The 24275-nt window shown below is 41.4% G+C and overlaps 1 protein-coding gene across 1 annotated transcript in view; it reads left to right on the top strand.

Annotated features, from left to right (window-relative positions):
- Positions 1-24275, top strand: part of LOC122787719 (WD repeat-containing protein 62-like) — a 1689893-nt gene that overhangs the window by 534846 nt on the left and 1130772 nt on the right. Inside the window, exon 9 of the mRNA XM_044054617.1 lies at positions 2554-2729. Within this exon, the coding sequence (XP_043910552.1) occupies positions 2554-2729 (176 nt within the window). The remainder of the gene's footprint in view (positions 1-2553; positions 2730-24275) is intronic.

Raw genomic sequence — 24275 nt, 5'->3', positions numbered from 1 at the left:
CCCCTCTACTCGACACTTATTAGACCCATTATAGAGTACAGTGCCCCTTTTGGAATGTACCTCACAAGACATCTGCAGCAGCTGGAAAGGCCACAGAAGTACTTCACAAAGAGGATTACTGGCCTCAAACATATGCCCTACACTGACCGTCTCAAAAAACTCCAGCTTTACTCTGTAGCATATCGCCTACTCCGAGGTGATCTCTGCCTAACATATAAAGCTACGTCAAACCCAGAGCTGTTGGACATGCTACACCTAAAGAAATCCCAGTCCCTCCAAGCTACACGCTCTAGGGACCTAAATCTTGTCACCATAAGGGATAGATTCCTGTCCCATAGACTTCACATACTCTGGAACAAGCTACCCATCTATGTCAAGCAAAATTCCTCATTAGCACTCTTCAAGAAAAATCTTGAGTGAATGGGAAATAGGAAATACACCCCAGGGATCACTTCTGTGGCTCTGCTCAACAGGGGCACAGGAAAATAACTTTCTTGGGTGGCATAAGCCAGGGAACCTTGTTGGCTAGGCTTACTTAAGCCCTTGGGCCGATAGCCTAGTACCTACCTATGAACATTAAGGACTCCAAGGATCATAGCTAAAGAAAATGGTTCATATGATGCTCATGTTGACTCCAATCAGTTTTTTTTTCCTTTTTCACCATAAGTACTCTAATTCATAAGTACTTGCAGTCTAGTGGGCCATTGAGGAGGCTAGCTCAGATTTCCAGTTACCCCAGAGTACTGTCTGGTTAAGTGACTTGCTCAAGGACAGGGTATAAATATGAGGCAAATGTGGGGACAGATAAAAGCAGGCTACTGTAAATCACTTAAAAATTTATCAGAACAGGTTTTGCTTCAACATGTATGTTGTGAAGCACAAAAAATATAAAAATCTAATGACTGACATTTTGCCAAAAGCTAACTGATATCTAGCAGTTAGTGTAGAGGATTAAGGCTCTAGCAATGTGTACCTAAGGTACAGGGTTTGAACCTGAGCAGGTCATTTAATTACACCCCCCCCCCAATTAAGGTATTTTAAATACATGCACACACATACTTCATTAATAACTCAATCTATTCCACAGTCATGGGAACTTGTACGTTCAACTGTTCTGTGTGTGTCTCTCTCAGCAGCTCTCGTACCTGCAACCCATCTCATAAATAATTCTGCTGTGTGCAGCCTGTACTTGCAAATCTGCCAGTGTATAGTATCAGCAGCTTGTACCTACAAGTCCACCTCCCACTCTGTGTGAAGTTTAATGCTACTTAATTTGCTTTCTCATTTGCTGCAAATTTTAAAGAAGCAGATTCATTCAACAATGATTTTAATCACAGTCCGATGCATGCAAAAATGTTTAATGTTGTGGCCAGGTCCCCAGTCATCACCCAGCCCTAGGCAGCTGCCTAGGTCTCCTAGAGTTGGATATGGCCCTGTTCTGAAAAGCAAATTTACATACTGTGCCACTTTCCCCCTTTGAAGTACAATTCTGTTGCTTTGAACTTCAAGGATAACAGGTTTATCTAGTCTCCTTTAGAGCCGTTTGGTTCAGTATCTCTGAAGTACTTTTGGAGAATGCATCTGTTTTGGTGACTTCCAACTCTGCCCTCAGAAAATGCAGGACCTCGGAAGTTCTTTTTTTGAGATAGCAGTACAGTGAAGATAGGAATATTTGCCCTTTCCTCACTGTAGTGCGATCTTGGAGTTGGAATATGTATTTAGTGGGGGGGGGTGCAGCCCCTCACAATAATGAGTTTGAGATCCTGCATTTTTGCTCTTTAGAGCGTTCAATATTTTTAACATTCGATGTTCTAATACAGACGCAACACAAACACACACACACACACTGCCTTCTATCTCTCTATGTATGTGCAAGTGTGCATATGTGTGCATAAATATTTAATCTTAAACTAAAGAGTCACACCATCACACGGACAAAAAAACATTCAGTAAAAACACCAAGAAATACTCAGCAAAGCTAGTGTCTTCATGGTGTAATACCGTAAACATCCTGTAGTGGGAGGACCATTAGATGTAAGCAAAGAACCTGCTAAGGACATACAAGTGTTTCAGCTACATGACTACATTTACTTTAAGTAAAAGACTTTTTATGGCCTTATGGGATTATTTGCATATATCCCATGGAGCTCTGCTGCTGGAAGTTTTAGGTATTGGATAGTAAGGACTGTAGCTTCTTGGTGTTCTCATATATGTCTCTGCCTTGTCTGTCTGATATATATGGTAGCCGATGTTGTTTTTTTGCCATCAACAGAATTTGGTCGACTAAACAGATGGTTGACAGGTGTGCAAAACTGGACAATTCTTGAGGTCAAGGATTATGCCCTTTTCTCAAATTGTCTGCTCTTGGGTATAGTATATATAAAATTAGTCGGGGGGGGGTGCAGGGGGTTTCCTTCTTCAAAGTAAAAAAGCTTAGTAGTCAAGACAGCAAGGACATTAATTTGGAGTTTTATTGGTGTTGATTTGTTCTCTTTTCTAACATTCATTTCAGCTCTGTATGATACTAATTTGTTCTGTATCTTTGCATTGAAGGATTTGCTGAAGATTGTCTATGTCGATAACAATGTTCAGTTTCTGGAAGACATGCCTGGGAATTCTGAAAAAGCTGAAAGTGGTAGTGCTCTTGAGATGAAATCTGGGATTCGTGTGATGAAGATCAGCCCTAATGCAAAGCATTTAGCTACAGGAGACCGAATGGGGAACCTTCGGTAAGTCTGCATTGTATATTACATTGCACTTAAAAAGTTATTTTGGTTAATGTAATTTTCTTGGTTTACTAGGCTGTACAGATTTGATGTCCTAAGGTGGAAGTACTGGCAAAGAATATCATTACAGATTTAATGAGGAAGTGTTTTTTTGAGAGCAGTTTCTTGTGAAGAAATGAGTACAGTTCTTATTCATTAAAGCAGCTCCTTTGCTTTTTAATTTAGCCCTGAGGACAAGTTGAAGAAGTGACAAAAGAGTGGTATTGAGGTTGTGCCTAAGAAATGGAGAAAGAGGTTCCAGTAAAGTGGCATAGAGGGGATTAAGCCCTAACTACAGCCCAGGTGACTTGGATTCAGTTAGCAATTTGGGCTTTTGAGGCTCTGGCATGGAGGGATGGGTGTTTGTCTAGACATTCCCTGCAGGAAGGTATGGTCCATAGAGAGGAGTAGTTCTTCAACATAAACAAGGGAATGTGTGGAGGAGGGAATCCAAAGGATAGGTCATAAATGAAAAAATTCTCTTGGTGAAAGCAGCCAACTGCATGAACCCTCACTCCCTGGGAGCCTTTAGGTTCTGTGCCACGCCATTCCTAAAATAGAAATCGCCCAGGAGATGTAGGAAAAGCTGGTAGACCCACAGATGTATGATGGCACTGGTATAGGCCATAATGAATATAGTAGGAGAAATCAAAATAGTAAAATACAAGAAATATAAGAGAGATAGCCAATAAAAAACTTATTTAGATATGCTAATGATACATGTAACTTTGTGTGAATTGCAGAAGGAGTCAGTTCTGGGTGCTGTGAAGAGCATTTTTGGCTGACATCAAAGATTAAAACAATATTAATTTCACGAATTTGAATCATACTTTGACTTGGGAATGGGTTCCATTCTTGTCATGGTATTACAAACACAAAAGATTTGGAGAAATGAAACCGAGAGAGTTGGCATTCTGTTAATACTGCAAGGTAGCTCACATACCAGCAGTCTTTTATTGATGTTTAGTGCTTTCATCCCAGTCTGTCTGGGACTTCTTCAGAACAAGGCTCATGCATAATTGGCACACTTAAAAAGCCTTCATACTGAAATAACGATTCAAATTGACCAGTCACCACACCTTCCTAGTTCCCAGCGAAACTGGAAAACAGTGAAAACTAAATGAATAAATAGGCCATTTTAATACTGTTTAGAAATGTAATACTGTAAAAACATTTTCAAACCTAGTATTCAACCATTAACCACAAGTTTTCAAACCTTTAAAAAATAAATGTAACAATTAATTTAATCCAATTAGATTTATGAGATCAACCCTTAAGACCCATAGTCGATGCTGGGGCATCAAAAAATGTATTCTTTAGCCAACTACATAGATTATAAATTGAAGTATGTACTTAAACGTTTCCTTACCTTTTAAAAAACTTGTGGGATTTCTTGATGAAGGATAAAACCTGAGATATTCATTGATAACATTTTTTTTAATTGTAGATGTCCAAGATTTACTTACTTTGATTCCACATAATATAGACTTAGAAGTGCTGAATGTTTTTTCTTAGAAGAAAGTGAATTGACCTGTACAGAAATTAATTTGGTAGTGAAATTGATAGATATGTTATCGACCCACAATTACAAACTTTGACTACACCCTGTTTTGGCATTGCTGTTTGTGCCCCTTTATTTGCTACCATAATAATGGTCCAGTTGGAAAAGAAATTAATTTTCAGTTTCTTTTTGTTTCTTCTAGTGTTTATACATGCAATTTTTGGATGATGTCTGTATATTTTATATAGATGAAAAGGAGAAAAATCAATGATTTTATCCTATATATTACTGCAGCTACTATTTTTTGTACTTCACACACTTGTTCTTTAGAGAATTTGTAGTTGAGCTCAAAAACATTGTTGCCAGGGGATTTAGATCCATTCTGTATATTAAATCCACCTACTCCACCTCCATATTGCATTATAGCAATTGTCAACCTTTGCCCCAGAAGAAAGCTGTGGTGAAGGCACAGCTAGTTTGGGTTGCTAGAATGTTATCTGACTTGGATCTATTTATGAGTGAATGTATGAAAATATGACATGTTTATGACAAGTGGAATCCTGGTCATTTTATAGAAAGTATATACCAGAAAGTTTGACAAAAGAGTGGGTGGTATATTTAACCCCGTATTGGGGAACGATACTTTTGATTCCATCCCTATGGTTACTGGGATTGAAAAAGCACTTGTATATAGTATTGACAATGCAACAATAAGAGAATGTGTGTTTAAACACTAGGATATTTTTTGTTACTGTGATGCTATTGCAGTCGAGCTTGGCCCAAGGCCTCATATAGTTAACAGGAGAGGTAGAAGCCTCTAAAACTTAACTGAAAGTTTCCAATATAAAAGGGAATATTTTGAGAAGACAACTAAGGGCACATACCACTGTCGATGTTGTAGCCATTGTAATTACATTAAGGAAGGTGAAGAGGTGGTTATTGGGTTGGAGGACATAAAATGATATGGTTATTTTAATTATGGCATTAGAGTTTTGGTATATGCAGCATTGTCAATGTTGTGATGATTTTTATATAAGAAAGGATTGACTAACATACACATGATACGAAGAGGTACAGTGCAAATAATGCCTTGTTTAAACACACAAAAATCCCATGCATGGTGTTTATTTTTTTGGTGCAGAAAAAGCAGACAACAATCCAAATGGAGGTGCTTGGGGGGAACTTGAAGCACGTGAATTATACTGGCAGATGAAAATGACCACATGTGTATTTCTGGGACGAAATGGGTACATCTGATGTTGTCCGTTTCATTATGCATCACAAATGGGTCTTCAGATCCATCCTTGGATCCAAGCTGGCCATTTCTCAGGAGCAGAGCCTCCAACTACTCCCTCTTCCACAATGCCTCACTCCCTAACAAACCCTCAGATCTTGTTTGCTGCCATTTGGTCCAGATGCAATTGTGAGACTCTTCAGTGTTATTGGTAATATCTTCCTTATTTTCTTAAATTTTCTCAATTTTTCTTTATAGATTAGTAGTTAGTCTTCTTTTCTTCTATACCTCCCCTCCTACTATGTTATCTTAGTGGTGGCTGGCGTTGGGTCTTTCCCATAGGCCTTAGACGGCATGCCTGGATGAGACTATGTGGGTTTGTGGACCCCTTCAAAGTGTCATTCATTAATGCCTCCTTTGATGGCTCCTCCTTGTTCAGACCATTGTTTAAGGAGATTCTGACATGCAGCAAACAGGAGGGCAAAATTCTATCTGCCATGGGAATAAGTTTTCTTCCTCCTAACAGACCTTTTCCATGAACCAACGCAGTGAGAACAAGATGCGTTTCCCCATCCCAAGGGGCCTTCCCTGATTTGCAGGAAGAATCCTCTTTCAGGAGCAGAGGGAGATGATTTAATGGTAGATGCCTCCCCAGGGGCAGAGGGGGTCCACAGAACCAGGGCTTCAGGGAAACCTTCTCTGGCAAGCCTTTTCAGTGCTCCTGAAGTGCTGACCAACTTTGCTACTCTGGAGGCAGTTGAGGGCAGACTGGACAGACGTAACAAAACGATGCTTGTGTGTTAAAACATCATATCCACAAGCTACTATATTCCCTTTTCCCTTCCTCCTCTCCCAACAGGGGAGCGTCTCCCCAATATGCCACACAGTCTGAGGGAGAATGCCCTTCTGGAAGTGCAAAAGCTTCTAGACAAGAGTCATCTAGTGTTTCCCAACCGAACAACAAGGAACCAGAACTTACGCTTCTTTTTGGTGCCAAAGAAGACCGGGGATCTTTGGCCCATACTGGATCTCAGCAGTTTGAATTTGTTTGTCAAGAAGACAAAGTTACGCATGGTTATGGTACACATTCTGCCGCAAATGCTCAAGGATGACTGGATGTGCTCCGTGAATCTCCAGGATGCATACTATCATATCAAAATAGACACTCCAGGAGATTTCTATGCTTCTGGCTGGGGTTTGAACAGCAGGAGAAGGAGAAGATAATTGATATTAATGTGGACTTTGGGGAGGCTCCATTTGTGGCGGAATGAATTGGGCCTAGAAGGTATGATGAAATTGGGCAGTTTGACATCATTAATTTATCTAGTTTTGAGATTAATGGTAGTATTAAATGCTTGTTAAATAAGGGTATAAAATTTGTACTCGTTTGTTTTCCCAGCCTAGCTGATTTATTGCTTGAAGTTGGATGCTTTTGTAGAAAAATTAACCTTGCAATGTTTTTTCAAAACAAAAATGTTCATGTTAAGAATGGAAATGAATTAGTCTGAGGTTTTAATGTGGGAAAAATAGCATTGATTCTGAAGACTCACTATTAAATCTATCCTTGTATGAAAATATGTTTGTGGATGTTAATGATGTGGAAACATTTCATCAGGATGAATCTGTAGATGTCTGTATGCAGGATATGGAAGAATTGCTAAATAATGACATAATTAATGATTGGGGGGGAGCTTTTGTTACAGGTTATGGAAGGTTGAATGTTCCACCTGTTCCTCACCTCAGTCTTCATGCCCACTGAGTGGCGCACAGCTGCAGTTATCCCACTCCACAAGGGGAAATCCACCTTGGATCCCGGGAACTACAGCCCCATCAGTCTGATGAGCCTGATCTGCAAGGCCATGGAACATATTATCATGGAACTTATAAACAAAGACATTGGCAACCTTCAAGCACTGGACCCCACATAGTTTGGATTCGTGAAGAGCTGATCTTGTCTCCTGAACCTAATAGTCTCCAGAGCCATTGACAAGGGTAAGGTGGTCCACACAGCCTATCTGGACCTAGCCAAGGCCTTTGACACCATCCCCTCACTCTGGAATCATAGATAAACTTACTAAACTGGGCATTATTCCCTATATCACTCGATGAGTTGCCACCTGGCTTACTGACAGAACCCACACTGTAAAAGTAGCCAACTCCAAATCCAGCTCTAGACAAGTGACAAGTGGAGTACTTCAGGGTTCAGTCCTAGGACATCTCTTGTTTGGCATCTACTTCTCTGAAGTACAGGGCAACACTAAGGGAATCTGGCTAACAAAGTTCGCAGATGACTGCAAACTGGGAGCCATTATTGAATCCCCAAATGATGTGGGTATTCTACAAAAGGGCCTTACAGAAACAGATGCTTGGTGCCAGAGCCATGGGCTCAAGCTGATTGCCATGAAATGTATAGTTATCCCCTTTGGGAAAAAATATGTACCTGTGAATTACCACATAGGTGATAGTACACTAAACACCGAAAGTGTGATAAGAGACTTAGGGACACAGGTAGACAGTGGTCTCGCCTTTGATAAACATATCGCCACAACAGTCAGTAAATCCTTCTATGTGGCACACCTCATCACTAAGTGCTTTTCATCCAGAAAAAAGGAGGTCATTGTCCCACTGGACTCATCCCTCACAGCACCCATTATAGAATACAATGCCCAGTTTGGTATGTACCTCTCAAGACATCTGCAACAACTGGAAAGGCCGCAGAAATACCTCACTAAAAGAATCTCAGGCCTAAAGCAGACTGCCTATGCTGACCGTCTTAAAAAAACGTCACCTATACTCTGTCGCATATCGTCTACTCAGAGGTGATCTCTGCTTAACATACAAGGCCATGTCAAACCCAGAGGTGTTGGACATGCTACACTTAAAGAAATCCCAATCCCTCAGAGACACACGCTCCAAGGATCTAAACCTTGTCATCACAATGAACAAAACATGCTGGAGGGATAGGTTCCTGACCCAGAGACTCCCCATACTCTGGAATAGACTGCCGATACATGTCAAGCAGAGCGTCTCCTTGGCCTTCTTCAAAAGGAACCTTGATGATTGGATGGGAGATGGGGAATTCACCACGGGGATCACGTCAGTCGCCCTGCTAGACAGGGGTCCATGGAAGTAAATACTGTGGGAAGAAATAGCCAGGGAATTGTTATGACTAGGCTTGTATAGTCCCTAGGGCCGATAACCTAGTACCAACCTATGAAAGTCATTTTGTTCCCCTTAAAAATACTGTTGCTATTAATGTGTTTGAAAAAATGTTATGTAGAGAAATTGAACGTGAATACAAGATGTTTGTAAAAAAAACCAAAAATGTATAATTTAACCAAACAGGAATGGAGCACATTGCAGATGTTGCGAAGCAATGATGAGAACCTGATTTTCACTCAAGCAGACAGAGGAGTTAACTTGGTCATTTTGTTTAAGGATCAATATAACAAAATGGCTTTTCAGTTATTAAATGATGGGGGCATTTACGTAAAATTGCAACATGATCCTAGCTCAGAATTTCATGTATATTTGCTGGAAATTTTAGAAAGAGGAGAAAGGCTGGGTTTTTTTTGAGGCTAAGGATGTTAAGAAATTGTTTATTAAAAATCCCAGAAGAGCTAGTTTTTTTTACGATCCCCAAAGTTCACAAAAATTTAGTGGACCCTCCAGGGAGACCCATGGTTTCTGGGGTTGGGGGTTATCTACAAAATGTAGGAATTTTCTTGGATGAACAGTTAAAAAGGTATAGTTTTAAGGTACCTTCACATATTAAGAACAGTCAAGAATTTTGCAAACTAGTTGGGGGAATGCAATGGGAAGACAATTTGTACTGGGCTTGTGTAGATCTAAAAGCTCTATATACCAGTATCAGTCATGTGGTAGGTTTGGAAGCTGTAGCAAAGATGTTAGGGGATGGACCCAGAGCAGGTTACGTCTTGCAACTGCTTGAGTTTTGCCTGACACACAGTTTTTTTGAGTTTAATGAGGAATTGTTTTTGTAGAAAGGAGGCACCGCTATGGGTGTTTCGTTTGCTCCCTCTTGTGCAATCATTTTCATGAATTTTTTGGAGCAGAAGTTCATATATAATAAATGTTTTTTTTTAACAACAAGGTCATTGTTTATTGGAGATATATAGATGACTTGATCTTTGTGTGTCTAGGAGAAATGGAACAATTTGGAACATACATGGCTGAACTGGAAAGAAATGAGTTTGGGTTATCTTTTACATACAAAACCATTAAGGATGTGATGCAGTTTTTGGATTTAGAGTTATATGTGGGACAGGATAAATCTGTACAATTTAGACCCTATCATAAGGAAACTGCAGCTAACAATTTTTTATTGGCTTCAAGTATGCATCCCCCCCACCTGTTGGAATTGTTACCATATGGGGAGTATAAAAGCATTTTTGGTAACCCCTCAGATAAGAGAATGTTATGTCAGGAATTTTTGAAAGTGAGGAATTAATTATCTAGCAGAGGTTATTCCCCAGCAAGGCTATGGAACATATCATCATGGAACTTATAAACAATGACATTGGAAATCTCCAAACTCTGGACCCTACCCAGTTCGGGTTTGTAAAAGGCAGATCATGTCTCCTAAACCTGATAGACTTCTTTGAAGCGGTCATCAAAGTCGTAGATGAGGGTAAGGTGGTTCACACAGCCTATCTAGATCTCATCAAGGCTTTTGACACCATCCCCCACTCTGGAATTATAGATAAACTCACTAAACTAGGAATAAATCCCTATGTCACAAGATGGGTTGCCAACTGGCTCGCTGACAATAACCCACACTGTGAAAGTAGCAGACTCTAAATCCAACTTCAGACCAGTGATAAGTGGAGTACCACAGGGTTCAGTCCTGGGTCCTCTCCTGTTTGGTATCTACTTCTCTGAAGTACAAGCTAACACAGAAGGTTCTTTGGCTAACAAAGTTCGCAGATGACTGCAAACTAGGAGCCATAATCAAAACTCCTAGCGATAGACAGATGCCTGGTGTCAAAGCCATGGCCTCAAGCTCAATGCCAAAAAGTGCATTGTCATTCCTTTTGGTAAAAACTCTGTACCCATGAACTACCACATAGTCTATTTAACACCGAAAGTGTGATAAGAGACCTTGGGACACAGGTGGACAGTAGTCTCTCCTTTGATAATCACATTACCACAGTAGTCAGGAAATCCTTTTACGTGGCACACCTCATCACAAAAGGTTTCTCATCCAGGACAAAGAGGTCATAGTTCCCCTCTCATTAAACCCATAATAGAGTACAACGCCCCTTTTGATATGTACCTCACAAGACATCTACAACAACTGGAAAGGCCGCAGAAATACCAGCCTCAGACAGATGCCCTCTGCAGACTGTCTCAAAAAACTCCAGTTTTACTCTTGTCGCAGAGGCTCCACTTAAAGAAATCCCAATCCCTCCGAGATACACGCTGTAGGGACCTAAACCTTGTCACCACAATAAACAGAACATGCTGGGGGGATAGATTCCTGTCCCAGAGACTTCCCATACTCTGGAACAAGCTACCTATCTATATCAAACAAAGCTCCTCATTAGCACTCTTCAAGAAAAATCTTGATGATTGGATTTGAGATAGGAAATTCACCCTGGGGATCACTTCTGTGGCTCTGCTTGACAGGGGCACAGGAAAATAATTTTCTTGGGTGGCAAAAGCCAGGGTACCATTTGGCTAGGCTTATATAGTCCCTAGGGCCAATAGTCTAGTACCTACCTATGAACCTATTTGTTAGTAAGGACAGAAAACAGAATTTTCGGGATCCAACGGAGAGGATGTGAAGGAGTAAGAAGAAGGTATGAAAAGCGACCCTCTGGTGAAGGAAAAAGAAAAATGTTTTTTTGTTAGTAGATTTCCCCATTTCCCCTTTTTCACACTTTCTAGTGAGGTCAGTTAGAAAGTTTTGGCCCATTGTGGTGCAAGATGAATCAACAAAAGGCATATTTTTGGAGCACATAGCTTTTTCATATTAGAGATGCTTGAATTTGAAACTGTTATTGAATAGGAGAAATGATAGGATAGGTGCTTGGGTAGGATGTGTTATCCTTGTCTCAGATGTAAGGTATGTTCAAAAGTTAAAAACTTGCATGGTTGTAGCATCAATGAGAGAATTTACAGGGCTACGCAAAGTTTTTCATGTCAGTCGAGTGGAGTAGTTTACATTATAGGATGTGATTGCTCACCTAAAAAATGGTATGTTGGACAGTCTAAGAGACAGGTTAAAAAATGCATCCTGGAACATATGGGGGGCATCAGGCATAGTAGATTAGATATTCCAGTTGCATATAATTTTTGCTCAAGTCATGCAGGTTCAGATTCATCTCTGTTTTTTAGTGTATTGGCCAAGCCCTTGTATCAACATGGGGAAGCTTACTATAAAAAATTGTTAGCCTTGGAAACCAGGTTCATCATTAATTTTAATACTTTGTTTCCTTCAGGTCTTAACCTGGAGGTGAACATTAATGTGTAAAATATTGGTATTTATGTTGTCATAAAAGTTCATCCAAATGGAATATGTATTTGATATTAGTATTTAAATATAAATACAGTATAAATTTTTATGGTTGCAAATGATAGAAAATAATAATGTATGAAGTTAATCAAGTTGATATTGGAAATTAGTTTAGATTTTTTTATATAAGAAATGTAGAAACAAGGTGTATAAAGAATGTGTAATGAATGTAGGGCTGGGAAATGATGGGATTAACAAGCATTTTTAGAAATGGAACAAGGCCACTTTAAATTAAATGGGTGTGTAATTGAATTAATTAATAATTATGTGATTTGATATAAAAAATGTGCTTTTGGTGTAACAAATTACCCCTTAAAGGCTTTTTAACCGACGTACCAGGAGACACCAGTAAAGCTGTTTATTGCACTTTATTTTTCTGAGAGTCTTCGTTTTTTTGTGTGTTCTGATTTATTTCATTCACTTTGGTTTGGTATTTATTGGGGGCTGATCATTACCAGTTCAGAGCACGGCCTTTTGGTCTCACCACAGCACCCCCCCCCCCCCTCCAGGTGTTCAACAAATGCTTGACAGTAATCGCAGCGCATCTCTGTCTGCAAGGTTTCCAGGTGTTTCCCTACCTGGACGATTGGTTCCTGACAGCACCCACAAGGCATCAACTGCTCCAGGCGATTCAGCTGCTGTTGCACCTCTTTCGTCACCTGGAAATCATGCTCAACATGGCCAGATCCAAGTTGGCCCCGGTTTAGGAAATAGAATTAATCGGGACACAGTTGGACAAAGTAATGCAAGTTGCAGCTCTTCCCTCACAGCGGATATAGTCTATCAGACAGCAAGTAGAATGCCTACTGGGCACTCCATCTCCCTTAGCTCTCTCGATTCTCATAGCCTTGGGGTGCATGTTGGCTACCATCCTCCTAGTGCCTCTAGCCAGGTTCTTCATGAGAGTTTTTCAGTGGACCCTGGCTGTTCAGTGGTCCTTCCTGTGTTACCCATTATCAACCCTGACCAAACTTACACCAATTTGCAGACGTCACTATTGTGGATGCTCACAGACCATCTTCATTTAGGCAGGCCTTTTGTCCCCCCTGCCCCCTTCGGCCACAGGACCACAGACGTCTCCCTATTGGGGTGGGGTGCAATTTCATTGAAGGATGGTCTAAGGCATGTGACCCCCATAGAGACCAAATTGCACATAAACATCCTGGAGATGAGTGGTCCTCCTCACAGTCTTTCAGGACTGCCTCACTCTGGGGACGATTGCAATCTTGATGGACAATGTCATTGGTATGGCACATGAATTAGCAGGGCGGAACCCAATCTTACTCACTCTGCAGAAAGGCCATGAGAGTTTGGGAATGGGCGATTGCTTCCAACTGCTTTTTTATTGTAAAGCACATCCCGGGGGAATCCAACATCCTGGCAGACAAATTGAGCAGATACATCTTGAGTCCTCATGAGTGGTCCCTGAACCAGTCAGTAGTGAACAAGATTTTCAGCCACTGGGGACAACCTTGCTGCGACCTTTTTGCGCCCCCCCCTAAACAACAAATGCAGCGGGTATTTTGCTCTGATTCTCCTGAAGGGGGGAGTCACCAAGGGACGCTGTAGTTCACAATTGGCTCCCACATCTCCTGTATTTTTTCCTCTGATCCCTCTGATACCCAAAGTCTTACAGAAAGCCAGTAGGTTGAAGACCAAGTTTATCCTCATTGCCCTGCATTGGCCTTGTCAGTTATGGTTTCCCTTTCTGTGGTCTCGCAGCAAATATCTTCCATTGATATTGGATCACAGACAGGATCTCATTTCACATCCAATGGAACATCAGATACCCATCCTCCAGTCCATGAAATTAACCACTTGGTTTCCAGTAATTCTGGCAAAGTCCAGGCTGCCCTCTCCTGTCCTTGACATTATTCTATCTTGTCAAAAATCATCCACCAAGAACAAGAAGGTATATTGTAGCAAGTGGAAAAGGTTTCTATTTGGGCCTCACAGAGGAGTATAGATTCCTTTTGTGCCTCAGTCTTGGATATCCTCATGTTTTTGAGTTCTCTTTTTCATGAGGGAGCAAGTTTCTCCACAATTAAGGTACAACTTGCGGCCATCATTAACTCTCATGTCTGGAAGGGAGTTGGTTCTCCTTCTACCCTTTTCTTCTTCCAGACTTTGTTGGGCTTTCTTAAAAGGAGTTTTTCACCTGAAACCTCCGATCAAGGATCTTTCTCCACCTTGGGATCTTACTTTAGTTTTACAGGGTCTCACCCAAAAACCCTTTGAACCTGCTACTTCTTGCGAGCTGAAGAACTTGACTTGGAAGACAGCCTTCCTTGTGGCTATCATGTCAGCCAACAGTATCAGAATTGCAGGCTCCATCTTCCAAACCTCTGTACATAACCTTCTTCAAGGATAGAGTCTCAGAACGAATCCTTCCTATGTTACTAAGATTGCTTCAGAGGTCAACATGAATCAGACCATTCATTTACTTGTGTTTTTTCCTAATTATTCTAACAAAGGCGAATATATGTTTCATTCTTTGGATGTTCACAGTCAGTTGTTTCTACCTACATAGGACTAGGCCTTATAGAAAGTCAGATCAACTCTTCATTGCCTTTTCGCCTAATATATTGAGAGAAGCAGTCACCAAGGTTACCTTGACAAGATGGATTAAGGAAGGTATCGCTACGGTTTACTCCCAAAAAGGCAAACCACTTCCCCGTCTAATTAGAGCCCACTCAACTTAGATCTATGTCAACCTCTCCAGCCTTCTTTGCTAGAACTCCAATTGATGAGATCTGTGCTGCATCTATTTTCTTTACAACTCGCACCTTTGTATCTCATTTCAAATTGGACATTATTTCCAGGAACAGGGCATCCTTTAGTTCTGCGGTGCTCAGGCATATCCTTCTTTGAGGTCCTCCCAGGGTCTGTGTAGCTAGAGACTCTGACCCATTTGTGATGCATAATGAAATGGACAGCATCAGATTAGAAGTTATGTACTTAACATAACTTTGTATCTGTCTTGCTTAATTTCATTATGCATCACTTCCCGCCCTCACCCCCCCCCCTTTTCTGACCACTGCCCGCTACATGATGGTCAAATGTGAAATTGCTGTCAACCTGCATACTCAGGTCTCTCACCACAGCTTGTGTGCTTGGGGGATGCAGTTGATGTGGTAATCAGTAGGGGCCATGTTTTTGCCAAATGGTATAATACATTTTTTGCGTTTAACTTAAGGCCATGACTTTGGCACCAGTCATTTGTTGCTGTGAGACCCTCTTGTAGTATGGTTAACATCATTTGGGAAGTCAGTGACAGCATCCAACTTACAGCCGTCTGCAAACTAGGTCAGCCACAGGCCTTTTGTCTTTGCCTGGACCTCTGAGAAGTAGATGCCAAACAGTAGGGGTCCCAGGACAGATCCCTGGGGAACATCACTAGTGACAGGTCTGCTATCAGAGGTGGAGGCACCGATTTTGACCTTGTGGGTCCTATCAGTGAGCCAGTTGGCCACCCACCTGATGAGACAGGGGATTACGCCAAGTTGTGTTAGCTTTTTGTTGATGCCTGAGTGGGGGATTGTGTCAAATGTGTTGGCCAAATCAAGGTAAGGTGTATGTACTGACTTTCCCTCTTCCAGTGCCTTGGTGATGGTCTCAAAAAAGTCATCTAGGTTCAACAGGCAAGATCTGCTCTTGGTGAATCCGAACTGGGTGGGGTCAAGTGCTTGGAGATTGCCTGTGTCCTTGTTTGTTAGGTCCATAATATTACACTCCATGACCTCACAGATCTGACCTGTCTAGCTAATGGGGTGATGGTTTCCAGGGTCAGTAGTGGCACCACCTTTGTGCAAGGGGATGGCAATGGCAGTTCTCCACTTTGCTGGAATGAAGCCTGTACTTAGTCTATGGTCCAACAGGATGCTCAATGGCGAGGCTAGTTCTTGCTGCAGAGGGTGCAGAATACAGTTTGGGTTACTATCAGGTCCCATGGAAGCTGTGTTCTTTGCTTTGGGTAGGGCCTTTTAACACACGATCTACAGAGATGTGAGGTGTGGGGCAAGTATCAGGTATGTTGAATGGGCCTTTGGGGGGGGACAGGAGGGTGAAGTTTCCTGATGTAACTGGAAAAAATCTTTGTGGCTAGCCTTTGTTTCGGAGGCTAGTTTCAATTCATAATTGGCTTTGGAGGTTTTCACTAGTGATCTAATATGCTTGTTGAGGCTAAAGAGGGAGTCTTTCAAATTTGGAATTTGTGCCTTTTTACCCTTGGACAATAGTTTCTTCCTTTTGTTGTAAAGCCTATAGATAGAGGAGGTTCACCAGATAGGTTTGTGTTATTGTGCATTTGACTATTGCAAGTACCTGGTGTGTGTCCATGTTCGTACATAATTACAAGGGCCAAGATTGCGTTGTGTTGTACTATAATCTATGGGCATGACAGAAGGATTTTGCAAACCCACACCACTTGTGTTTGATAACAGTATTGCAGAATATTGAAGAGTGTTTGAGCAGGAATATGATATTTTTATACAGACTGCTTTTTCTAACAAAGATGCACGTATGTATTTATTCTGCTTAAGTTACCTGGTTCAGAAGCCATTGAAAGAGTGTGTTCATTTGTGTATGCACCTGCTGTGTTTGCAGGGGAGGAGGAAGACCGGCATATTGTGAGTACAGGCTGAAATGTGGGAAGACCTTGAATGCTTAATGTAAATTTAAAGAAAATGTGTATCCCCCAAACAAATATTACAGTGGAAAGGCACTTATTTTACACAAGAAATCAAAAGCCTGGCAAAACTTTTGCAGCATATATAACCGACTGGAAAAATAAGGCTAAAACGTGCAGATTTGGTGATTTGAGAGATGAGTTGATAAAAGACAGGCTTGTGTGTGGTATTGATAATGACACAGTGGGAAAGATTTTGCTTTGAGACAGTGATTTAACGTTAAACAAGGCCATTGAGATTTGTCAGATATATGAGCGTATAGAAAGGCACACAAGTGTGCTTGCAAATGAGACGGCAAGCTTTCCAGTACCTTCCACAGCTAATGTAGATCGTATGCACCACAAGGTTAAAAGATACAGGCCCAAGGATGTGGCTACTCCAGTAAAGCCCAGAGCACGCTCATGGTTGCTTACAACTCTAGTACTAACCATAACCCAACAAGGCTAGTTATGGTACCAAACCTCATAGTCAGTTGTCATAATCGTGGTGGTAATCATGAATCCAGATGAGAAAAGTGCTTAGCTTTTGGTTAGCAGTGTCATTCTTGCAATAAGTGGAATCATTTAAAAAGGTTTTATAAATCAAACCAGGTTTATTCTTTTATTAAGAAAGGGGATTCAAAAAGACAAGTTGTTCAATTAGAAAGCTGCAACCCTACTTTTTATTTTGATAGTTTGTCTGTGCTTGGTGAAACAGTCAATGCAGTAGATTTGTGGGCAAAGAATGAAATATTTTGTACTTTTTGGATTAAAGGGAGTTCCATAGACATCAAAGTGCCAGCAGAAACGTTTGTTAAGAGTAAAAGCTGCAGAACAACTTAATTTGACAGAGTGTGCGAAGCTTGTTGCTTATGGTGGTGAAGAGATTCAAACCGAAGGCTCAGCAGTGCTTTCATGTTACCCTGCTGGAAACAGCTATGATTTGCAGTTTTACATAATCAAGAGACATGCAGTCATTATTAGGCCTTAGAGACAGTTTGAAAATGGAACTGCTTTCATTTAATAAAAAGTTCACCATGTAAGCCTGAATGAGAACAGCTCAAATTTCACCCAAGCTATGAGTATGCTGATTTTTTTGCAGACAAAATAGGCAAACTACCAGTTGTTTACTCCATGAAGTTAGACCCAGAGGACAGCCCAGTATCAGACCAGCATGGATAGTTCCGGTAGATGTTCAGAACAGAGTTAAATCTGAAACAGACAACATGGAGTAATTTGTCCAGTAGAAGAACCAACTGAATGGGTACCTTCCATGGTAGTAGCTCATAAGAAAAGCTCAGATGATATTAGAATATGTATTGATCCAAGAGATTTGAACAAAGCACTGAAAAGACTTAATCATCCTGTATGCACAGTCGAGGAGGTTGTTGCCCTCATGCCAAATGCCACTGTTTTTTTTTTATGTTGGCAAATTTGCTTGACCGAAAATCTTCATTGCTAAACACATTGGTATGCCATTCAGGAGCTACAGATTTCTGAGAATGCCATTTGGAATAAATTCTGCCAGTGAAGTCTTTCAGCATGCGATGGAACACATTTTTTCTGGCTGTCTGTGTGCTATTATAGTAGATGATATTCTGATAGGAAGCAGGGGTAAAGTCGAACATGATATAAACCTCAGGAAAGTTCTGGAAAGAGCACTTGAAGTGAATCCAAGTTAAATCCTCAGAAGTGCAAATTCAGGCTATGAGAAGTTACTTATGTTGGTCATTTATTTACCAGTTCAGATTAACAACCAGATCCTTCCAAGCAAACAGCAATTCTCGAGATGCTAGCTCCAGACAATGTTCAAGCCCTGCAACATTTCCTTGGCATGCTCAACTATCTCGGCAAGTTAATTCCAGATGTAAGCCAACGTTCAACATGGTTCAGGGAACTGACATGCAAAGATGTAATTTGGTCATGGTCAGAACAGCACCAAAGAGTATTTGATGTCCTGAAACAAAATTGCTAGTCCTCCAGTTCGATGCTCCTGTGATGTTCACAAACCAGTTACTCTTTCCTGTGATGCTTCTAAGTTTGGTCTAGGTGCAGTCATTCTTCAAGAGGGTAGACTAGTAGCCTATGCATCGAGAACTCTTACCCAGACCAAGATGCAATATGTCCAGATTGAGAAAGAGCTTTTGGCAATTGTGTTTGCATGTTCGAAGTTCTGTGATTATATTTATGGTCGACCTATCCAGATAGAAACTGACCACCAACCTCTAGTCACTATTTTGAGAAAGCCTATGCACACAGCTCCTGTGAGATTGCAACACATGATGTTCAAATTGCAGAAGTACAGTTTCAATCTTGTTTACAGGAAAGGCAAACTTCTTTATCTTGCTGATACCTTATCCAAATCGCCCAGAAAAAAACACAGCACAGTATAACAATGAGCAACTTGATTTTGAGGTCATGAAAGTGAGAAATTTTTCTTTCACACTTCTTGAGCTCAGAACTCAGAGCTTCATATCCAGTTCTCTAGAAGCTCAACCTCTTTATCAGTCGAGGATGACCTTCCAAACTATCTTGTTTACCAGTAGAAGTTCAGCAGTATTTTCCATACAGAGATTAGATTTTGTCATACAATGGTATCATCATGAAAGGTCCAAAAGTGATTGGAACACTTACAACAAGAGTATATTAAAATCTTGCATCATGACCACCCAAGAACTGACTCTACCAAAAGAAGGGCGAGAAGACTAGTATTTTGGCCTTCTATGTCAAAAGATATAGAGAAAGTACTTTCATCTTGTTCAGTATGTAATCGTGCAAAGCCGCTTCAACAAAAAGAACCACTTCAGTTAAGCCATATTCATGAACTACCGTATTCAACAGTAGCCACAGATATCTTTAGGTGGAATGGTCAACATTACTTGGTGTTAGACTGCTATTCAAAATGGTTCGAGATTGACCTACTTCCTAACATAATGCCCAATGCTGTTGTTACTAAGTTGAAGAGAGACTTTTCTGTCCATGGTAGTCAGCACATAGTTATTTCTGACAATGGTGCACAGTTTACAGGTCAGCATTTCAAGAGATTTGCAGAAATGTGGGACTTTGTTCTTGTTAGGAGTAGTCCTGAGTACCCACTGTCGAACAGCTTGGCTGAATGTGCAGTTCAAAGTGAAAAACAGTTGTTGAAGAAATCCACACGTGACAGTACCGATGTTATTCTAACTTGTTAAATCTCAGAAACATTCCTTGTGATAATCATCTTGGTTCACCTGCCCAAAGACGTATGTCGAGACAAACCAGAATCACATTACCAATCAGCATCAATTTATTGGTTTTATGTGCTTAAAACAACAAGGCAGTGAAGGCCCAACTATTGAAAAAGCGTTTGTTCCAGACATAGCTGGCCTTAGGCATAGGTCAACTAGGCGGCTGCCTAGGGCGCCGGTCTAGCAGGGGCACTTTTCTAGTATTTATTTGATGTAGTTGGACCAGAATGGGGGCACCAGGTAGTGTGGTGAGGGGCGCCGTGGAGCCCTTTTGCCTAGGGCACCAGTTGACCTAAGGCCGCTGCTGGTTCCAGAAGCCCTACTACAAGTCCAGCAAACTGCTCAGCCCATTAAAAAAGGGGGAGGTAGTGAGGATACAGATGTCAAAAGGTTTTGATTGTATTGGAGAAAATTTTGTGTCAAGAGCCCAGATCATACTTTGTGGAATCACAAGGAATGTAATTCAGATGAAATCGGAAACATTTATTACCAGTGTCCAAGCTAGTGTTACAGCATGTTGTCTGTCACAAGACTGTAATTCTCTGAGCTACTTGTCCAGTGTTCCAATCCCTATTCTTGAGAAAATCCCAGAGCGTCCTCAAGCAAAACATTCCCCAGTGACTATCTTCTGTTGCTAAATCCAGTCCTAACTATTACATTATGAGATCAGGTTGGATCTTAAAACCTAGTTCTGTTTTTTTTTTTTTTTTATTGGTGTCTTTATTAGTATCTGTAGAATTGCATGCCTGTTGAAATGTCATTGTTTATAGGAGAACGCTCAGTAAAAAGGGAGGATGTCGATCAGAGTATGTGATATGTCTGCAGTTTACACTGTAACGTCCAGTGGGCAGAGTGTAAGGTTTTTGATAGAATCAAATTACAGCCTCACATTTCAAATGTTCATATCTCTGAAACCATAGGGGTTACTACAAATATAAATGGCAAACTCTTCAGCACAAATTATTCTTATAGTGGTAGTCTTCTTTAGGTTCTAGGTCTTAAACTGAATTCTATAAGTCAAAGTAAACACAGTAACTCAAGTTTGTAATATTTTGTAAACGACTTAAAATATCTTGGCAATCAAGTTACATACTGTTGGCAGCATTTTGTTCATGCAGATGAGAGCTTTCATATAAGGTCATGTAGATGTTCTTCGTGTTTCACTGTTGCAGCCTGCAGGTAGCCCTCAGTTGGGCCAAATACCAGAGTCTTGGGATTTCTGCGTCGGATGTTGTCGCCTCTTCCATGACGTCAGGTCATCAGGGGTATAAAACATGCAGCCGATGCCATTGAATCAGCTTTTCTTGCCGCGCTGGAGCCCAAAGCATTAGCAGTTCTCAAGTGCCGGTCGGCCGCTACCTGAAATTTTCATTTTTCGAGTTTCAAGCCTGAAGTCTTCTAAAGCTAAGTACCCTGTTGGGGATCCTTTTTTTCTTGTTCTAACCAATGTCAGAAAAAGTTAACAACTGTCTTGCCTGTGGAAAACCAATAACTTAGAGATTTTCATTCTTACTGCGTCACCTGTTTAGGCCTAGACCACTTACGTTCCTCGCTGTCGGTTTTGTGCCTTGTTCAACGCCTGAACTATTCGTTCTTGGGCTATTTTTGTCACCAAATTCTTTCGCTCTTGTTTTCCATATTCCGAAATGACTTCGATAAGCCATCTGACTACCGATCTTCTGAAAAAACATAAGGATAAAGACAGAGACAGACCGCATAGGTCCAAAACTGCCGACGATGCTTCCATTAAGCTAGTCGCCAGTCTGTCGGTAATCAGTGAGGTGCTTTCGCAGCCCCTGATACCCGCTTGTACAGATTCGCAGGCCTCTACTGAGACCCATTCGGAGTCCGGTATGCCGCGAGATACTACTTCGACTATGGAACCTGCGGATGTCTGTACCTTGGATGGGTCTGGAGCCGCTGTGCAGGCACCGGCTTTTGAGGGTGTATTCAGACCTACCATTGTTTGTATTAAACTGACTACTTTGTTTCTTACTAAAACTACCAAATTTCTCAGGCCCAGGGTTCGCACTATGCCTAGAAAACTGACGACCAAAGTGCATTCTCAAGCTCCATGCCACAGAAACAAATGCTTAGAATGGCTGAAGACCTCATTACTTTAATTAGGGGGAAGCCAGCCTTCCCCCTCTAAAAGACAAAGAATTGATTCCTTCTGATTCCACAGACCATGAATCCGATGACTCTGACCCCTCTGATTACCAGGACATACCCTTATCTACCTATAAGGATTCGGATGCAGAGGATTCTATTCCCTCTTCCCCCCCCCCCAGAGGACTTTTCTTTTGGTGAAACCTTGCATACCCTGAGAGAGCATTTCCGCTGGGAATGCAAGGTCTACCCACAGTCCAAAAAGTGACTCGGGGAATTCTTAGACTTACCTCAGCACAGGCCTCTAACTATACCACCTGTCCTGGATATTGTAGATGATGTCTTCATGGAATCCAGTCTTACCCCTGATACTTTACCACCAGCTCCTAGAAAACCTGATAGGTACTATAGAGTACCTGACTCTCACAAATTTCTGTTTAAGAATCCCACTCCAGATCCAGAGACCCTTTCCCAGGAACCTAAAGGTATTAAGGTTACTACAGCCAAAAACCCTACCCCTTTGGACAAGGATTCCAGGGCTTTAGACAGATGGGGTAAGAAGGTATATACCTCAGCAACTCTTGCCATCAGAGATTTAAATTACCAGTTTCACATGTTGAAGTACCAGCAGCATATTATGGAACTAATTAAACAAAAAATGTTGTTGATTCCTGATTGTGCAAAAAATAAAGATTTACAAGAGTTAATGCATTCTGCAAACCAAGTTGGTAAACATATTTGCAGTGTGGTTTTGATGTCTTAGAAGCATCTTGCAGGGCTGCTGTCACTGGGTCTGTTCTGAGAAGGCATGCTTGGCTGCAGGAAACAAACTTGCCAGACCATGTCAAAGCAGAATTACTAGATGCTCCATTAAACCAAGAATGTTTGTTTGGCACAAAAGAAGAAGAAGTTCTTAAAAAGATGGAGGAAAAAGCTAAATCTATGCAAACTGTTAAAGATTTCTTTAGAGTTACAACCACCTAGATTCAGTAGGCATTGTCCTTCAAAGAACTGGTCCTTTCCAGTCCCTCCCAGACCTTCTCAGTCCAAACCCAGGGACAACAGACCACAAAGACTACAGTCTCAGGGTACGCACAGATCTAAACAATGGGGTGCTCCCACATCAAAATTAGGGAGTGGTAAGTCACCCCCTTATGGAAAAAGTTCACAGTGACTTGTCCTTCATCCTTCCCAGCCATGCCTAAGTACTTGCATCCCTAGGAGGAAAACTCGCCCTGCGTGCAAAAAACTGGGATTATATTACCCAGGAGCAATGGGTCTTAAACATTGTACCCCAGGGATACAGATTCTACTTCCACACACTGCCAACCCCAAGTGGATTGCCAGACCTTCCTGGTCCAAAGCAAGTACTTTCCCTTCTCAGTATCAGGGCTATTCAACCTGTTCCCTCAGAGCATAGGAGACGAGGTTTGTACTCCAGACTGTTCTGGTAGGCAGAAAATAGAACTCCTGGTGCCTTTTTCCTGGATCTGTCATTTCTCAACACCTTCCTGGTGGTACCAAAATTCAGAATGCCTACACTCCAGCAGCTGTTTCCTATGTTAGCCAAGGACTCCTGGCTGGTCACCCTAGACTTAAAAGAAGCTTATCTGCACATCCCCATAAGGAATTTTGCAGGAAGTATCTACGTTTCAGGGAAGGCTCTATGCACTATCAGTTCTCTGCACTTCCCTTTGGCTTATCTACTGCACCCAGGGTATTCACAAAGTGCCTGGCTCCAGCCATTGCATGCTGCGGGCAGAGAAATATTCAAATCTGCCCATACTTGGACAATTGCCTGATTCAGGCGGACAGTCAGGAATTACTACTTCAGCACCTGACATTTGTAAAGAGACTCCTAACTTTTCTGTGGTATACCATTAACGAAAATAAATCACAGCTGATACCCAGCCAAAAGATTGTATTTGTGGGAGCAAGGTTGAACACAACTTCCCAGATGGCATTCCTCACTCCAGAAAAGCAGGTTTAGTTGACAAATTACTTCAAACTACTGGCCACCCAAACCCAGCTATTTGCAAGAAAAATACTGCAAGCCCTAGGGTTCATGGCATCATGCATTCTCCTAATTCCATATGCAAGACTGCATATGAGGAAACTTCAGTGGTACTTTGTCTCTGGTGTCAACACTCTCAGGACCTGGAAACAGTGACTCCCATCGTTCCTTGCCTAAGGACAGAGTTCCTTTGGTGGGCAGAGGCTTGCAAACACAAGGGA

Source organism: Protopterus annectens, chromosome 1.part0, assembly GCF_019279795.1.
Source record: "Protopterus annectens isolate FY-2018-M chromosome 1.part0, PAN1.0, whole genome shotgun sequence".
Lineage (NCBI taxonomy): Eukaryota > Metazoa > Chordata > Ceratodontiformes > Protopteridae > Protopterus > Protopterus annectens.
Note: the sequence above shows the minus strand (reverse complement) of the source record. Positions and strands in the feature narration are given on the sequence as shown.